At 38.1% G+C, this 16,990-nt stretch overlaps 1 protein-coding gene across 1 annotated transcript; it reads right to left on the bottom strand.

Moving 5' to 3' along the window:
• Positions 1-213: 213 nt before the first annotated feature.
• On the bottom strand, positions 214-6,751 carry LOC124326054 (bumetanide-sensitive sodium-(potassium)-chloride cotransporter-like). Its single transcript, XM_046784653.1, has 25 exons — positions 6,665-6,751; positions 6,492-6,595; positions 6,207-6,425; positions 5,963-6,128; positions 5,797-5,892; positions 5,692-5,710; positions 5,363-5,600; positions 5,180-5,294; positions 4,972-5,111; positions 4,764-4,869; positions 4,602-4,693; positions 4,296-4,533; positions 4,105-4,226; positions 3,886-4,021; positions 3,717-3,756; positions 3,468-3,639; positions 3,130-3,371; positions 2,905-3,053; positions 2,694-2,826; positions 2,519-2,628; positions 2,333-2,447; positions 2,117-2,256; positions 1,957-2,057; positions 798-808; positions 214-720 (listed from the first exon to the last, which is right to left on the bottom strand). Exons 2-25 carry the CDS (start codon positions 6,513-6,515, stop codon positions 585-587), a joined length of 3,060 nt encoding a protein of 1,019 aa, XP_046640609.1. The 5' UTR covers positions 6,516-6,595; positions 6,665-6,751; the 3' UTR covers positions 214-584.
• Positions 6,752-16,990: the final 10,239 nt, after the last annotated feature.

The following is a 16,990-nucleotide window of genomic DNA, read 5'->3' as shown; positions in this document are numbered from 1 at the left end:
ATATTAAATGAGTACTGCAACTCGACTCAACTGTTATGTAAAGGCATAAGGTTTAAAAGTAGCATAGGGTAAGGTTTTAAGGAATATTAAAAAAGACAACGCCACGCAAAGCTTCGGCCGAGTTTGCCATCGCATCAATGATTGACGCGTAATTGATCGCATAAAATTTTATTCAGATAACTAGATTTTCAAAAGTGAAATTTAAAAAGGAGAAAGTTTTTTAATAAAATGTAATAATTTCTTTCGTTCAATTTGCAATATCTACTACCGGTATAAAATGCACACATTATTTTCACTGGCAACTATACGATTCTTGATACAATATATTTCTTTACCTTCTCGAGATAAATTTTCAATAGATGCATGGGTTCAATGGCTCGTACTACGCCAATGCAGCAATGCATAATCCCTTCCAGCTCCAATGTAATGAAATGGATAAAAGAGTCAAAATTCCAAAAGAAAGGAAATACGTATAGGTGGTGAATGAAGGAGCAAAAAGCATAAGTGGGGCTTAATATGACAGACGACGAGACGTCTTGCTTTGGATGGGGTTCGCGTTTTTAACAGACGAAACGGCCTATAGTTTAGGAATAAAATGTCAAAACGGATGTTTGATTCCCGCGAACGAGCATAAATGGTGGCATGTTTGCTGTAAGTGCCTCTAACCAGGCCATATACAACGGAGCACTAAAATCTCCTTTTCGAGTTATTGGTAAAGTCCTATTTTTTTTTTCATTATTAGTTATTTATCTCTTTGTACTAAAATAGAAGTCATAAAAATTTATTTGATTTCTTACATGACAACCAACCCTACTAAGACATGGACGTCCATGGTATATCCATGGGATGTAAATTTTGGGATCTGGTACATCCCATTTTACATACAATGGATGTACGGGGAATATCCTAATTACCTTCCCCTCGACGTACTGTGGGGTATATCCGAAGTACGTCCAAAATTGTCTGCAGTTGGGATGATCATTCCAATTGAAATAAACAAATTAGGGATATTCCAGCTGTTATTCTTTCCATGCTTTTCTCTCTGATTTACCATTCTGAATTCATTTTACTTGGAAAGAAGCTTTGAATATATTGGGAAGCGAACCCGGACCGTCGGAGTGGAAGGCCAGTGCTGTACAGCTACGCCACAATAGTTATATGAAAGCATAGTTTTATTAACGTAGTTTGTTACTTAATCGACTGTTTTGAAAGGGCATAGCATAACACACATTAGTAAGGTTTTATCTTAACGTACATATAAAAGTTCTTCTTCTACTTTTATGGGGTGATTTACGCCTTTACAGTTGGATTTTTATATAAGATATTAGGGGACCATTTTAAAATATATATTTATTTAAACTAATAACTGTCATACACATTAACAGTTGTAGCACATTTTTTTTTATTTACGTACAGAAGTCCGTAGCGTGTTTACTAATAAATAAACTTAGCAATAAGTAAATTATAATAATAAAAATAAGTTTATTTTTTCATTTATCATGTTTATTTAGAAAGTTAAGTTCTTAACGGATAAATAATGCTGCTTGTAAAAGAAGAAAAATAAAAAAAATTATATTTAATCGAAGATACGTTAAGGTGCGTCTACACTAGCAGTTTTTACAGACATACAGACACCGAATTCGACCGTAACTTGTCTGTAAAAACGGCTAGTGTAGACGCAGCATTAGATAGATATTAATACACAAGCTTTCATCTTTTTTGGATGAGAACTGTACGTACACCAAACATACTTCCGGTACATTCAGTGAATGTACTTGATGGTATGTCCATTGTATATGTTTTTCATATACTGTTGGGATCAAAGAATTTCTTAATTTTTTATCCATTTATGTACATACTGGTAGCGTACCCTGAACATCCACATGGGATGAGGGACGCCAACATCCCGTTGTACATACCTGGGATATCGCTTGGATGGCGCGTCTTAGTAGGGAAGTTGGAATCCGAGCAGTGATCCAGGAGCAGTTCTCTCAATCTCAGATAGCGATCCGTTTTATATTGGAAAACTTCCAGTTCTTCTTTCGTTAGTAGAGGTCCTACAAAATTTTTAAGTTAAATTTAAATTTGACGACTAAATGAATATTATAGTGCAGACCATTAGTTCCTGGTTGTAACAACGGCTGTATTATGCCATTGAACCACTTCTTTGTTTTTTCTTTCGGTGCTTCGTCAGCGTCATTAATAATCACCAGATCGGAGTAATCAATCCGGAATTTGGAGAGCAAAATCGCCATTCTACGCATAAAATAGCAATTTTAAAAAACCTTTCAAAATTCAAATATGTTAATAATAAATTAAATAGCTAGCTAACCCCCTGTGTTCTTTTTCCAGTTCGTTAACACCAGACGCTGTGCAGAAAACGCGCAGCTTAGTGGCTGACCAATTCGATCGGTTGTTGATTATAACCGGTAACAAAAGTGTCAATCCTATTTAAATATCGAAGAACCCAAATAAAAATGTTTGGTGCTGGAATTTTCTTAACCCTTAAGTTATATACCTCCATCGTCGCTTAGCCACCAAACGTCGATCGTATTCTTTTTTTGTTTGCTTTGGAATAAGATAATATTGTTCAGTACGCTTTTTGGCAGTGGCTTTCCGTTAGTGTCTCTATGGAATATATATGAGTTTAGAAATTATGTAATGCCATAAGAAACTATGAGATAAAGGCCTACCTGAAGGGGTGATTCTGTTCAGCCTTCTTCTTCTTTTTATCTGGTTCGAAACTTCGATCTTTAGTGGAAATTTCTGTTTGTGTTTCGGTATCAGTAGATGCTGTAAATGTCTCGGGAGTTTCATTTCCTAGTGCTGGGTTTTTGGTAGAGGAGAATGATTTGAATCGGAACACTATGAATCTGTTGGTTAACTTGAGATAAATCTAATTACCGGGAATATCTAAAGTTTCTTTTTTCCCTTTAGTTTTTTTGTTGCTAGCTTTTAATATCGCTTCATCAACGTCAGCTAAAACTTCTGAGCAATCGAGCCCTTCTTTGAGACGAAGAATCGTCACAGCTACATTCATTTCAAATCCCGTACTGTAATGAATGCTCATCGTTAATAATTAAACAAATGGGCGTTATTCGATAGATCAATGAAAATAATAAAACTCACTGTATAGTTAGCACGTATTGATCCAACAAATTTCTTTCGCAGGTTGCCCAATCGTTTTTGTACCCCATCATCAGGATGTTGGGCTTCACTTTTCCCACTCCCGAGAGACTGAGCATTGCGGCCACGCCTGTTTGGAGATCCGAGTTGTCAGAAATAGAGAAGTATCCTTTGATTTTGGTGAATCGCAAGTAGCGATAAGCCTTCTGCTGGAGGTTGGAGCGCATTTCATGCGTCAATCGCTCCTGTTTAACATTTCAATAGAGTTTAGCATAAAGGATATATATATAGGATATATAGGCTATCTATTGAATCATCTATTTAAGTTTTTTTTTTTTTACCTTGACAATATTTCCACAAATCATCAGTGAGTTATTCTTGCAGATGAGATATGCGAAGTCGACTAGAGTAGGGCGAGTGTTGGGTAGTCCGGTCAACACCAAAATCTGGGGCCTGTAATTCTTGGCATGTTCTTCGATATGGGCAAGTTGTTGAATGCTGTTTAGAGCGATGCTATAGTGGGAAATGAAATAGGAAAATGTAGTAATTCTTCTAGTTAATTTATGTAGGTATCAAAGTAAATAATATACCGGTATGTCTGAGCTTGGGTAGAAGATCCCCAATTCACCTCTTAAATATAAAGATATCCAAGTGAAAACATAATATTATTTTCTCGGCTTTAGTTATTGTTAAACAACGCAATGTTTCAGCACATGTGTACTTGTGTAGTTTAATATCTTTAAAAAAATTTTATCTTACCTGGCTTTCGGTAAAGAACCACGAAATAGAAAAAAATGACCACCCCAATCGTTATCATCGCGATGGGAATACTTATGAGCATCATGGCAGCGATTGCCAGAATACCCGTCAGTAGACTCAGCCATGTATTGTAATACTAAAAATATGTAAGCGGACATGAAATGCCTTGCTATAGTGTATTTATTATATATTTTTTTAAATCTGTCTTTTATTATTTACCTTGAAAGTTGGTCGCCATCCGATGGGTTTGATTAAACTGACGTGAAACGTTGAGAAATTCATGAGAGCAAACGTGGCGAGAAAGAAATTCGAAATCAGCAACGCGATCACATCGAGTTCGGCTGAGAAATAATAGGGCTAGTATTAGTAAACATGGCAAATAAGACTTCATTTTGAATTCAATTTTTTACCAATCAGTACGAAAGCTAATGCTATTATGAATGTACAGACGTATGCGCGAAGTGGTTGCTTTGATACACCGTATCCTTTCCCTAAAAAACCAATCAACCAGTATGGATACAGCTTATCGGCCGCGATGACTTCGAGTAGGGCAACGCATGAAAAGAAATCCGTTAAGGCTGAGCTCAAAGTGGCCGCGAAACATCCCACGTAATTGAGTGGAGCAAAAGCAGAGACTAGCGCCATTACCTTTTGTTTTACAATTGGATTAATGGAACATTTAAAAAATCATCGGGAATATTAGACTGTTTTTTTACTTGATAGTCGTAGGAAAGGCCGTAATTGCATGGGTCTGTGTCATTGCAAATTAGGTTGGTACCGTTTTGCAGATCCTCGACTATTCCAGTTGCTATCAATTGATGATTAACAAGTAATGTATAAGGAACTGTCAAGACAAGGATAACAAATTAGGTTTCTACCTGCGCGAGTAACGGTGGCAGCACAAATGATAGCTATTCCAGCGTAAGACATACTGCAAATTATGATGGCCAATATGGTTCCTTTTGGAATAGCCTTGTTTGGATTCTAATTATTTTGCAATATCATAATTCGATTTTCAATCAGATTTTTAAATTCTTAAACATTTGAATTGTTTAATGATACTATTTTGTCAAATTATCTAGGTACCTTTAAGTTACCGGAAGCGTTTGCTCCAGCAAGAATACCAATATTCGATGGAAAGTAAACTGAAAATATGGAAATAAAATTCTGCATTTGACCATCAGTTACAGTGTAGGATGGGCTCCAGTTTTCTTTCAACAAATTAACTGCAAATTCAATAGTGTTTTAAATATAGTTGAATGAGGCATCATTGAGTATTGGTTAATTGACATACTGCTGTATCCAGTGAAACCCCTTGCTGCTTCCGACTCAGAGGATGGTCCCATAATGCTGCCAACAAGGAAATTACTTAGCGCAATCAATAAAATGACAAACATGGCATCCTTCATCTGTTGATATTTATTTGTGATAGAACTCGTTTAAGATCGTTAAAGCAATTTATGTGATCTGTATATACCTTGGTTTCATATTGGGCTCCCAGCCCGCAGATTGCGCCAACGAATACTAAGGAAGCGGTGCCTATAATGCGGATGTCGTTTATGTCTCCATCGACAATAATCACTCCACCGTATTCAAACATCATGTCTTTCACGGCGCTGGAAAAGCCAACCACATTGATTGCGCAATCCAGTATATTGGCAATGATAAAGATGATACCAATTGAACCGCCAAATTCTGGGCCTAATATTCTAGACCTATATTTTTACGATGGATACATGTTATTAAAACTTTATACAGTAGTTTAACTATAAATAAAGTTCGACATGATGTTTGATTAATGCTTACATGACAAAGTAAGTCCCACCTAATAGAAATTGAGTCAATTGTTTTATTTTAATAACAAATTTAATTTAAGTTATTTTTTTTTTTTATAAAAAAAAATTAAATTACCTCCGCCGATTTCTCCATTGGTCGAGATGGCGGACATAGACAAAGCTGTCACCAACGTGATGAAAGTCGATATTGCAATGATAACCAATGTTTCGCCTAATTTAAATAATATTAAATGTTATCCTTCATTTTCTTTTAAACGTATATAGTTCGGTTTATGTATAACCTATTCCTGCTTGTCCTACCACCCATGAAAGCCTCAGAAAAAGCATGACTCCCCAGAGGCTCATCATGTTGCGAATCAAAACTCCTTCGACCCAACCAAATTTTTCGACCTTAGAGTCGTCCTGTTGAGTGAAATCTGTAGCAGTGTCCTCGAATGACTCCTGCCGCTGGTAAATCAAATTGCATCGTATTTAATGCAAATAAATGTTGTTGCAATAAACAATTGATAACAATGATAGGCCTACCTTGGCAGCGAAGTCAGTAGGGTCATATAGCTCAGTCAATGTTGGTCTGTTTGATGATTTCTCAATATTACTGTTACAAGTTCTGTAGTTGTCAATATGAGGGGTAGTGTCCCGGCTCATTTTTCGATTTAGGTTGGGTGGAGGCGCAAGAGAAGTAGTACTCGTGCTACTATAGTCTTGTTCTGCTGGAAGGTTTGCATCGTCGCAGTTTGATACTGACTAAAGAAGTGGATTCATTATTCAGTGTTATTTACTTAATCTACAGTATGTAACCATTTTCTTTACATATTCAAAGGCAGGATTTTCCATGACAATACGCCGGAGGTGCTATAGTGACGAGGATTAATGGAATAACCACGATGCCTTATTGTCTTGGAATTTTATTAAATCTATAATGCCAACGATTGGATTCAGGCTAGATGAACAATATAGGTTTGGATTAATAAATGAATTTTTACCTCTGCCTAAAATTGATGATTTAATTAAGAGACTGGTAAAGCTGTCGTCGGATGCGGGCTGGTAGCAAGACGATTCTGATTCGAATTAGACAGCTGCTTTGCTATTTATTTGACTCTATACGACCACTCGATAAGAAAATGGAACAAGTGCAAATTTCAGTTCTCTACCAATATAAGAAGGTGAAATCTTAAGATGTGGCGGGACTAGCGGCAAAATCACACAAGGTGCGGCTGATGTGTTTATGAACTGTGTATAAAACATTGGTAGGGTTGCTGGGTGAATTCATTTCGAAACTATAGTTTTAAACCAGTTACGATTGGTACACTTGAAGACATTGAGTACTGAAACTGGTTTGTATTGGGAGTTTATATGGTTTTTTACAATATTGTGTTACATCTAGTGTTAATTTCAATGTGACGCATTCTATAGCACAAAGTGCAACAACTTTCTTTCGTTACCTTTTTACACTTGCGAGCCCCATACTTTGACTCGTAATCGCAGTGCAATAAAACATGATGTTGCTAAAAACCTCACATCAGATTATCAAATGGGGACATGGAGTCCATTAGAGAACGTTCCGGAACGAAAAAAGTAGGGTATCTTTTTTAAATGATGGTGTACTGTATTTATTTAAATTATGTAATCACTTTACAAACTGTGTCATAAGCGGTTTGAACCTGAAACTCTGTCGAAATCTGCTTTTGTAGGTCCATTATAAGAAAAAATATTATAGACAGGAAATTAACAACGAAAAAACTTAGAAATTTGGCTAAAAATTATGAAACTAGAAAACAGCAACAATTTATACTAACTTTCTAATGGTAGAGTTAAACGGAACATTTTCAAACTGATATAAACTCAACTCAAAGGACTGTCACTGTTGAAAGTGTTGACATAATCTACAGTATATGCAGTCTTTTTCGTGTGAACGTTACATAAAATAAAAGAAAGAGCATCTGCTTAATAGTAAAAGGCTTTTATACACTTTAAGAAGAGGAAAATAATACGCAAATAATGAAGTCATTTAGGATATGACATATTTAGCAAACTTTTGAACACGAAGTATAAATTTTTTGAAGTCGTTTATTTCAAATAAAAATTAAATAGGTCAGCAGTCGAAGATTCTCAATTGTGGACTTTGATATGCATAGTTATTCTTCTTAACTTGCAAATGATTCTGCTACTTTTATTTCCCTTCTATCATCTTCACAATCGCATAGTGCTAGCTTTATCTTCTCAAAATTTACGAAATATTTAATGCCTTGTGTTTCATAATTGCGTGGCATCTGTTACTGAGACACTGAAAAGAGAGGCCGAGGGTTCTGTTGCCACATCATCCTGACATTATTTTACTGCACACAATAATTCTCCAGAAAGTTATTACCAACATCCACCATCGTGACACAACATGATTTCCTTCTTCCACCTCCCTTATTCCCTACTTTCTCACGTCTATTATAAGCGTCATATTAACAACCAGTTTAAACTCTTGATTAAAAGACGGCCACGAGCCCCCCTCACTCTAGCTTGCAACGTGGATATTGGGATATACATAAGTTGCAGCATGATCAAATTTAATACACTTTAGCGAAAGGATAAATCCATTGAGGTCGTGTAGTCTGTTGTTATTGCTTCTTTCAAATGCGTCGTCTTACGGTATATTATAAAATTCTGCGAGGCTACAGAAATCCAATGCCTAAAAACGTATGTTTCAATGGCGACTAAATAACGTACTTCATGACCCGGCAATGTGTGTAATTTATAACTTCGCCGTTTTGCATCCTCACAGGTCACAGTAATCACAACTCCAATTTACTGATAACAAAAAAGCTTATCGTTTAGCTGTTAAGGCATTTCGCCGATGCAAAAACAAGAAAAAGAAACTATTCATTTCATTCCGAACACGGTAAAAACAAGTAACGAATATTTACTAAAATAAATCGCAACCTAAAGAATAACATCTGAGCAATGAATTCTTCATTTTTATTTTCTTTACTGGTATACATAAGTAGGGAAACAAATTCGTACATTTCGAAAAACAAAATTCTAACAAAGGTTTTCATTTAGCGGCGCTAGATGGAAGCACATACCAAACCTGAGCGAATAAATAAATTTAAAAAATGTGGGTCATACACCCCACGCATAAAAAAAAAATTATCAGAAATGTCAGATAAAAAAAGTTCAGTTAAAGAATAATCACGTACTGACGTACTACACTAATTTGCGACCTTGCTAGTAACGAACTGAGATTATTTTCATTTCTCTTTGCAGTATGTGTTCTTCAGTCATACGTTATTACTCTCAAAGTTTCAAGAGAAATTTCAAAGAAGCCACAGACTGTATCGAGCAGATCTAGCCTTGATTCAATATGCATCACGCCATATCACGCCATCAATATATCAACGCACGTAAATTTTTATTGTTATTATAAGCAGTGCGTGTTATTGGCATCTTAATTGAAACTCGACATAAGCCCATTGTTTCCACGTTCCTTCTTTCTACTTCCGATCATCTACACCATTAATCCTTCATCGGTCATAACAATTATTCGCCCTTTGTTTCCCAATTAATAATATTTTTTGGTTGTACTTTATCAACTTAAATTGTTGGGTGTTTGAGTTCGGCGACGGTGATTAACCATGATTAACCGTGCCGTAACGAGGCTTTTTTTTTTGTAAAATTCATCCGGCCATCCGGCTCTTTTCTTGCAACTTTTGGATCCATCAAACCAGACAGCCACCCAATGTGAAGTAGACTATGATCACACCAAAACGCTGTAGGATAAAAATTGGGAAGAAAAATCATTCAATTACAAACGAGGCTCTTCTAGTTCCAATGGACGAATAGGGGTAAGCCTCTATATGCCGCCCCGTTCGCTCATTGCCTATCATAAAAACGCCATTAACTGACCGTGTATTAGTCTATACATTCAATACCGCCCACTCTGGGCACGCGATATCTAGTCTATATAGGGTCGAACGCCGTTCCTATTGTTCAACCTCTGCGCGCTGATGGATGAACGGAGCAACTAAGGCGCGGGGCTGATTGATTCGGCCGAGCGGCATGCAGTCGTCGATTCTCTGCAGCAGATATACATAGCGACACGTGCAAAGGCCTACATATATAAGCCTATATGATATATCACGTGTAGACACATTGTGTAAGTCTTTCTTATTATATGTTCTGTATATATAGGTAACCGTAATCCTCGACATCTCTAGCCCCTCTCCCTCCATTCCCAAACCGACAAAAGAATAATTCAGGAAATCGAAGAAGAATATACAGACAGCACCCACAAAAATATAGAGAGAGAAAGGCCGAAAAGAATCAGATTAGGGGCGGTCGGATGACTCGTTATACAGAAAGAAGACGGCGGCGGGGACGACGAGTGCGGAGAGAAAGTCAATTCCCCGCATTGGCTGATGGCCTCGGCTGGCCTGCCAAATATTCCACGGAACCCTGAACAGTACAATAACATGCACAACATAAGGGCTCAGAACGAAAAGGGAAAAGGCTTCCCCGTCACGTCAAACGAGCGACAAGCGAAATGGTGACACCGGAGCTTGCTCGATCTTTGTGTCAATCCTCTTATTCTGTGTCGTGTTTTCTTTCTTTGCCTTCGTTTTCTTGCAATGTTTGCCTGATCTCTCTGTCACTCCCTATAGCTGGGTTGCCCCCTAATCGAATGACATCTTTGTGTTATTTCCTTCTCCGTAATACAGTCGACGGATCCATCGCAGAGAATGACAACATAACAATTCCGTTGCATCAGCCGTCTGCATATGTATTGAGGAGATGAAGCTGTCCATTTCTCAGTTTCTTTCTTTTTTTCTTATCACTATATATATCGCCAATGTTATGCGATCGTAATAAGAATCAGCAACACGCGCCCATAAAAAGGGACCGCGCGTGATACGAATAATTTCAAAACTCAAACTCAGCTTCCATCTTATATTAAAAGTCTTTCTGCATTATGTTATGGCGAAAAACAAAAATATTTGAGATAAATTCGATCGGAATCCTCTAAATTGAATTAATCTAAAGAACTTAAACCGTTAAACGATTACTCTACGAACATAAAGCAATTAAAAAATCGATCATTGTTCATAAAGAATTGTGGCAAAAGAAATAGACGATACAGTGTGGAGTCATCCTCTCGAACGAGGTCTGGTCTGGTCCTTATTGTGTCACCGTTGGCCAACATCAGCTCTTGTGCGGACTACACATAAAGATGGGGAAAGCGTCTTTACTATATTTGTTATCAGGCTACTTGGGATATCATCTCAATAGCCCCATATCAGAGAAAAGGGGTGGCCGTGGGGACTGGGGACCTTCTGTCTTCCATCAAATCAATGTTATGACAGAAATAACGTGATTAATAACTGACCGCGAGCATCTTTGCGAACGACTGAGGCAAAGGAAGACGAGAAAGAAGAAGCAATTATCTAAATAACATTGAATAGCTGACGAACACCCTTGTAGAATTTTATAATTAAAAACTGTAATAAGAACTGCCGCAATTATTTATTTATTTTGTTCTGGTTACCACCCACGATGTTGGTTCTTCTTTATAAAGTTTCTTGAATTATGCCCTACAGAAACAACAGCCAGGGAACTTTAAGGCTCAGCAAAATAAGCAAGAGCAAAACTTTCTTTCTTTTTTCAAGCTTTTCATTAATACCCGCATTAATAATAAAATTGCCACCGAATTTTCTAATTCAATTATTTCTGTTTCCACTATTCACTGTGCTATAGAGGCCATTATAAGTTTATAACTAACATCAGAATCGAACTTATATTTTTTCGGTACCGAAAAAACTTCAATCTTCTTATCGTCTTAATGTGAAACCTTAAATTAGATCCCTATTCGTTAAAAAATAAAAATAATATCGAAGAAAGAAATGGTTAGGTGACCACTGATGAAAATAGTTATAGAGATACAGTTTACTACATCACAAAAAAAATCATCTGTGGGAAAGTCTGGCGAAAGAGCTTGTAATGAATCAAAGTAAAAATTCTGCGAGCGCGTTTATACATGGAAATACTATAGGGAACCCTTTCCAAAACTTCGATGCGTCACCCCTATAAAGAAAAAGGGGACTCGTTGTTTCTTCTATCAACAATGTATCATGTATATACGTACCATATGGGCTATACACTAACATTATATGACGCTTGCTTTAGTGCAATGCCGTGTAATACCATATAAGAGTTGGCTGGAAAGCGCATCATTACATTCATCTTTCTCAGACAGGGCCCAGTGTGTTTTATATGATGTACGGTGTATCTCTCTCTCATGCAATATATTGACCCGTCCGCGGTGTTGCATATAAGGATTCACGGTAAAGATTTCGGGTTTCTTTTGCTTCCCACGACTTATTTTCTACCCTTACACCCAGCAAACTGTAGAGATTTACAGTTGTGTTTTTGTTTTTTTCAACTCAATTTTTTTTTGTTATATAAAATTTGACTTATAAAACGTTGTCCCGGTATAATTGGATTTGAAAAAAGGGCAACACAAGATTATATAACAGATAGGAATAAGTATAAGTATTAAATTCCGTATTGCTAAATTATATAATTCACTAGTTCATCCTTTTCATTTACCGATGGTGTGAAACCCTAAACCGGTTTACATTGATTTTTATCTGCAGCCATTGTATATTTGGTGCCCGTCAATGTCAAAATATAAATTGCAAATGCGATATTTAAAAAAAAATACGTTGACGGGAATAGATGCATTTTAGATCTGTCGGATGTGTCTAAACGAAACGCTGCTGTCAGCCTGTCATACAACAAAAATCCAGCACCATCCCAAAAATAAATCTTCATCAAGTCCACAAACGTGATTCGGAAGTGAGTTCATTTCCTGGTATACACGTTCTATTGCATGTTGCACCGAGTCCGGTATGTAGGATCCAGTCGTGGTTCTGATCAAAATCTCAGCGGCAGCTTGTCCGCGTGCTATACTTGGGTTAGGTTGATCACATATAATGCACATCACAGCGGTGGTATATTTTATATAGAAGCGGTTGGTATATTCATGCATCTTTCATCACGAGGGCATCGCACGAGCGATAGACCATCGAAGTCGGCGTGTTGACTGTGGTGATCGAACCCCTCCCCCCTTCAAATGGCGTTGGCATCGTAGCGTATGAGTCAAGATACATATCTGCTTTGTGCTCTGCTTATAAAAGTCCCTCTGCTTATAAAGCCTATATGGAGATAATAAGAATAGAGTGGCTGTGGGGAGGAGAGAGTGAGGGTGTTTTCAGGGGAGTCGATGCTGCTGCTGGACCTGATGGCAATTCCCAGTGGGTGGACGCGATCGCACACAAAAACAAAGTGGAGCCCAGCACCGTATATTACAGTCGATTTCTCACTGCCGCCCAGTTTCTTGTTCAGCAATGTTATAATATAGACCATATTGCAGCCGATATTTTCCATCAATGGTCTAACCTATATAAGAGAACGAAGCGCTGTGCTTTCCTCGTCCACGCAGTTCTGTATACACAACCAATATTGTTCCAGCCATAGAGATAAGACTGTATAGGGAACTAGAGGTTGATGGAAGTTGGAGAGTAATTCAGTTACAACTACGGTAGCCGCGTATACATGAGAGCATTGGCCGCAGTGGGATCCATTGGGAAATCTCACCCCCTCACCAGCCCACATCGACCCAAGCCACTTACGGCTGATATTCCTCTCACTCTCGTCATCTCTCTCGCACCCGGAAGAAAGGGGTCTTCCCCTTCCGCAAACCATCCAGCTACTATAAGGGGAATAAGGAGGGTCTAGTCTGCACCTTAATCCCAAATTCGCTTATGGTTTTATCGGAGAAAAGTCAGCCAGATTGACAAACAGCCAGCAGACTGCTGACGCGAATGTGTAATGAGGTTGAGGGGAGAAAATAAACATTAAACAACACACAAGCCACACAAAGGCTGTATCAGAGAGGTTTTTTTTTATATGTGTGATGCAATCGCACCGGGACATATTCTCATCTGGACACTTTGATTTATGGTGAATGTTGGCAGCCTTTCGTTTGTTTATTCTTCTAAAAAAAGAAGAGAAGAAACACGCACCCAAAATTCAATCATCGTAAAATGTAGATGACATAAAAACCCATTCAACTATTAAACTATAGACCAAGTGCTGTGTCTATAGCGATTTAATAGCCGAGACCAACACGAATCTGGCAAATAAGGAAGTTAACGAACAGCACGATGATTACGTTTCTTTCTTTTTTTTCCCTCCTATTTCTTCATTTCTCTTTTAAGATATTCGTTCGATCGTGAATAACCAAAGAAAACACAAAAATGCCCAAACATATGTAAAGATTCTTCGAGTCAAATAAATCTTCGAGGCACCGAATCCGGCCACGGAAGGAGCGAGGCAAGATACATGTTACATGGCAACACGAATAAACAACACACGTGTCTGTTGATAACTATCACTATCTCTTTCCCCTTTTTCTTCTTTCCTTCTTTATGTCCGAATGGGACTTATTATTTGAATGGGCAAGACACTTTTATAAATATTGTGATCCTATTTTGGTCTCCTCGACCTCTCTTGTGAATCCTCCTATCATTTGCTTGTACGTTTCGATCTCTAGGTGCTTTTCCCCACTGATACTCTCCTAGTCAACAAATTGCAGCCTCGTCTCCCTACAAGTCATCACATAATGATAATATCATCCACTCTTTACAAATTACAAGTGGTGTAAGTAAAAATTGAAAAAAAGTCACGTATAGAAAAATTACTGAAATTGTTCCTCGTTTCTATTACCGTACCCACATCAGATAGACCCGCTGTAAATTTGTGTTTGCTGAACCGATGAAGAAATAACGAGCCAATCGCTCCAATTAGTTTTACGTTGGCCTCGTATTTCATTCGTTTTTTGTGCGTCCAACGATTGCCAGGACAAGGCCCTTTTTCTTTCTTTGACGTTACGTGAACTTTTCGGTCTATAAATCACGTGAAAATATACTTAAATAAAAATGGAAAAAGAATGGAGGATTAGAGAAGAAGATGACAAAGACGAATACAAGGAAACAAGCGATTTTGATACGGAGAAAATGGATGGATCACATAGACAAGGTTCCCTACTGAGAGCGATGATTGGCCTTCTCCTTTTGGATATCTAATAACGTGACCGACAGACAAAACCGAGCGCAACGATTACCGTTGAAGACATTCAAAACCAAAAGAAACTACGTTTGTCGGATATGCCCGACAATAAACGGGAAAACGACTATAACCAATTCGATAATTACAAAAACAGCACTAAGTTCAAAGATCATTCAGATTATTCATCATCTTTTACTGTATTCCTATTTTCGACACGCTTTTTTCTTCTTCTTCGTTTGTTTCGGAGTCGACGTATTTTCCTTCTTTGGTTCTTCTACATCGTTTTCATTTCATTTTCCCCGTTCCGTTCATTATCCCTTTTTTCTCGCGTTTTTCTCTGTCTGAGTGGTCTGATGATTTATTTGTTTCCATTTCCTCGCTGCGGAGTGAAACGTGGAAGGGAATATGCGAGTGAACGAGCGAGCGAATCCGTGTGGGCTGTGCGTGTCGCTTGCGATAAAACTTTTTTTTCTGTTTGTTTTTCTCCCATCCATTCACATTTAAAACTTTCCGCCTATCAATAGAAAACAGCCAGCGACAACGCCGACTTTTTTTTCTCTTTCGGGACAATCGGAAGAGACTTTGCATAGGGCGATAGACTCGGAACGCTATAAAGTAGCCTCATCGTCGAGACTTTTCGACTGCGCGTTCGTTTACGCGCTCTCTGCTGTTGTTGTCTCCCTCGTCGTAAATAATATCCTGCCAGGAGGTACTGCAGACACTGTATACACATTGAAAGCCCCTCCGTTTGAATTATTGATCTCTGAGGTTCCTTCGTAGCAACCAAGAAATCTTTTTTTTTTTCCTTTACTTTTTCTTTTGAGCTTTTTTCAGAAGAGCAGCGCAGCCCGACATGCGGCGCTAACGAGGCATCGATTTAATAACACTGGGAGCTGCTTCGTAGTTGACTGCTGCGACTCTGACTGACGAGAAGAGAAGAAGTGGGGGTATAGAGACGACGATTTGAATTTACCGTAAAAGGCTTTCAAATCTTCTGTTTTCTTGTTTCGGACGGATTTCCTTTTTAACAGCACGAAAAGATCTTTTTTCTTTTTCTTTTTCAAAATTTCCTTTTTCTTTTTCTTTCTTTGCCTCTCCTTTAGTTTCTGTATGGTCGAAACAAACGAAGATGATGGCAACTCCCCGCGTCTTTTTCTTAAAACCTGCGGATGCCCCAGCCATCAGACACCAGGGGCCTTTTCCTCATTTCTTTTCTCCCCCGGTCTCTCGGTCCCTCGGAATCTCGGCTACTTTGCCCGACCTCTGGTATCGTAATAATAATAAAAGTGATACCTTGAATGAGAATGAGCCGAGAAAAAGAAAAGAAAAGAAAAGAAAAGAAAAGGGAGAAAATAATAAAAACGAAGTGTCAGCTAAATTAGGAATGCATATAGAAGCAAAACACGATGAAATAAAAGAAAATCTTTTCCAATTTTCATTCCCACCTCTTCTTGTTTTTTGTTGTTTTGCTTTTGTTTTCGTCCTAACAGACTTTCGGCGTAGCTAACCATTTGGTTGTTTCTTTTCTTTTCTTTCTTTGTCTTTCCTTTCCTTTTTCCTCATTTCCTTTTTTTTCTTTTTTACTGGGCGTTGCTTTGAGTTTTGGAATCGATGATTTTCACGACACCACAAACAATCCCCAACAGCAGCCCGGCAGCCAAGGCGAATATAAAAAAGAAAAACTAAAATTGTATATAAAACCGGAGAGAAGATTGCCTTCTCATTCCATCTAGGGCTGCCGAGTGTGAAATAATCCCTGCGCATTAGATACAGATCCGCGTGACGGATGTAGCGTCAAATTACAATCTAATTACACAGAGGGTCTCTCCGTGGCTGCTGGCTGTTTGGATGTCGTTTGATCCTACCAGCACACGCCTTTTCTCTCTTATTTTTCTCTTTTTCTTCTCTTTTTCTATCTGTCTGATGCCTCCGTCTGATTTATCAAGCCCTTAATTCTTTTTCTTTTTCCCCTTTTTTCTTCGTGTCGCTCCATTTCAGTCTCCGTGGATTCCCTCGTCTCTCCAACAAATTATAAACAATTTAATGGTCGCCATCGGCGATCCCTCGTCGGGGATCATTGCAATCCATTGGAGGAAAACAAGAGGAAATTCGAGTCATGTCGACGTCAAGTCCGCTGCTGCCCTTCGTCGTGACAGCCAGTACCCTACGAGTTTAATCTTGATCGTCTCCTTTAA

Source organism: Daphnia pulicaria, chromosome 2, assembly GCF_021234035.1.
Source record: "Daphnia pulicaria isolate SC F1-1A chromosome 2, SC_F0-13Bv2, whole genome shotgun sequence".
NCBI lineage: Eukaryota > Metazoa > Arthropoda > Branchiopoda > Diplostraca > Daphniidae > Daphnia > Daphnia pulicaria.
The sequence above is the reverse complement of the archived record's forward strand: the minus strand, read 5'-3'. Positions and strand labels throughout refer to the sequence as shown.

Coding starts and splice junctions, on each gene's coding strand:
- LOC124326054 (XM_046784653.1), bottom strand. CDS start 6,515: ATGGAAAATCCTGCCTTTGAATAT. Junction 2,827..2,904: donor AGAAACTTTAGATATTCCCG/GTAATTAGATTT, acceptor CCAAAAACCCAG/CACTAGGAAATGAAACTCCC. Junction 2,448..2,518: donor GTGGCTAAGCGACGATGGAG/GTATATAACTTA, acceptor ATATTTAAATAG/GATTGACACTTTTGTTACCG.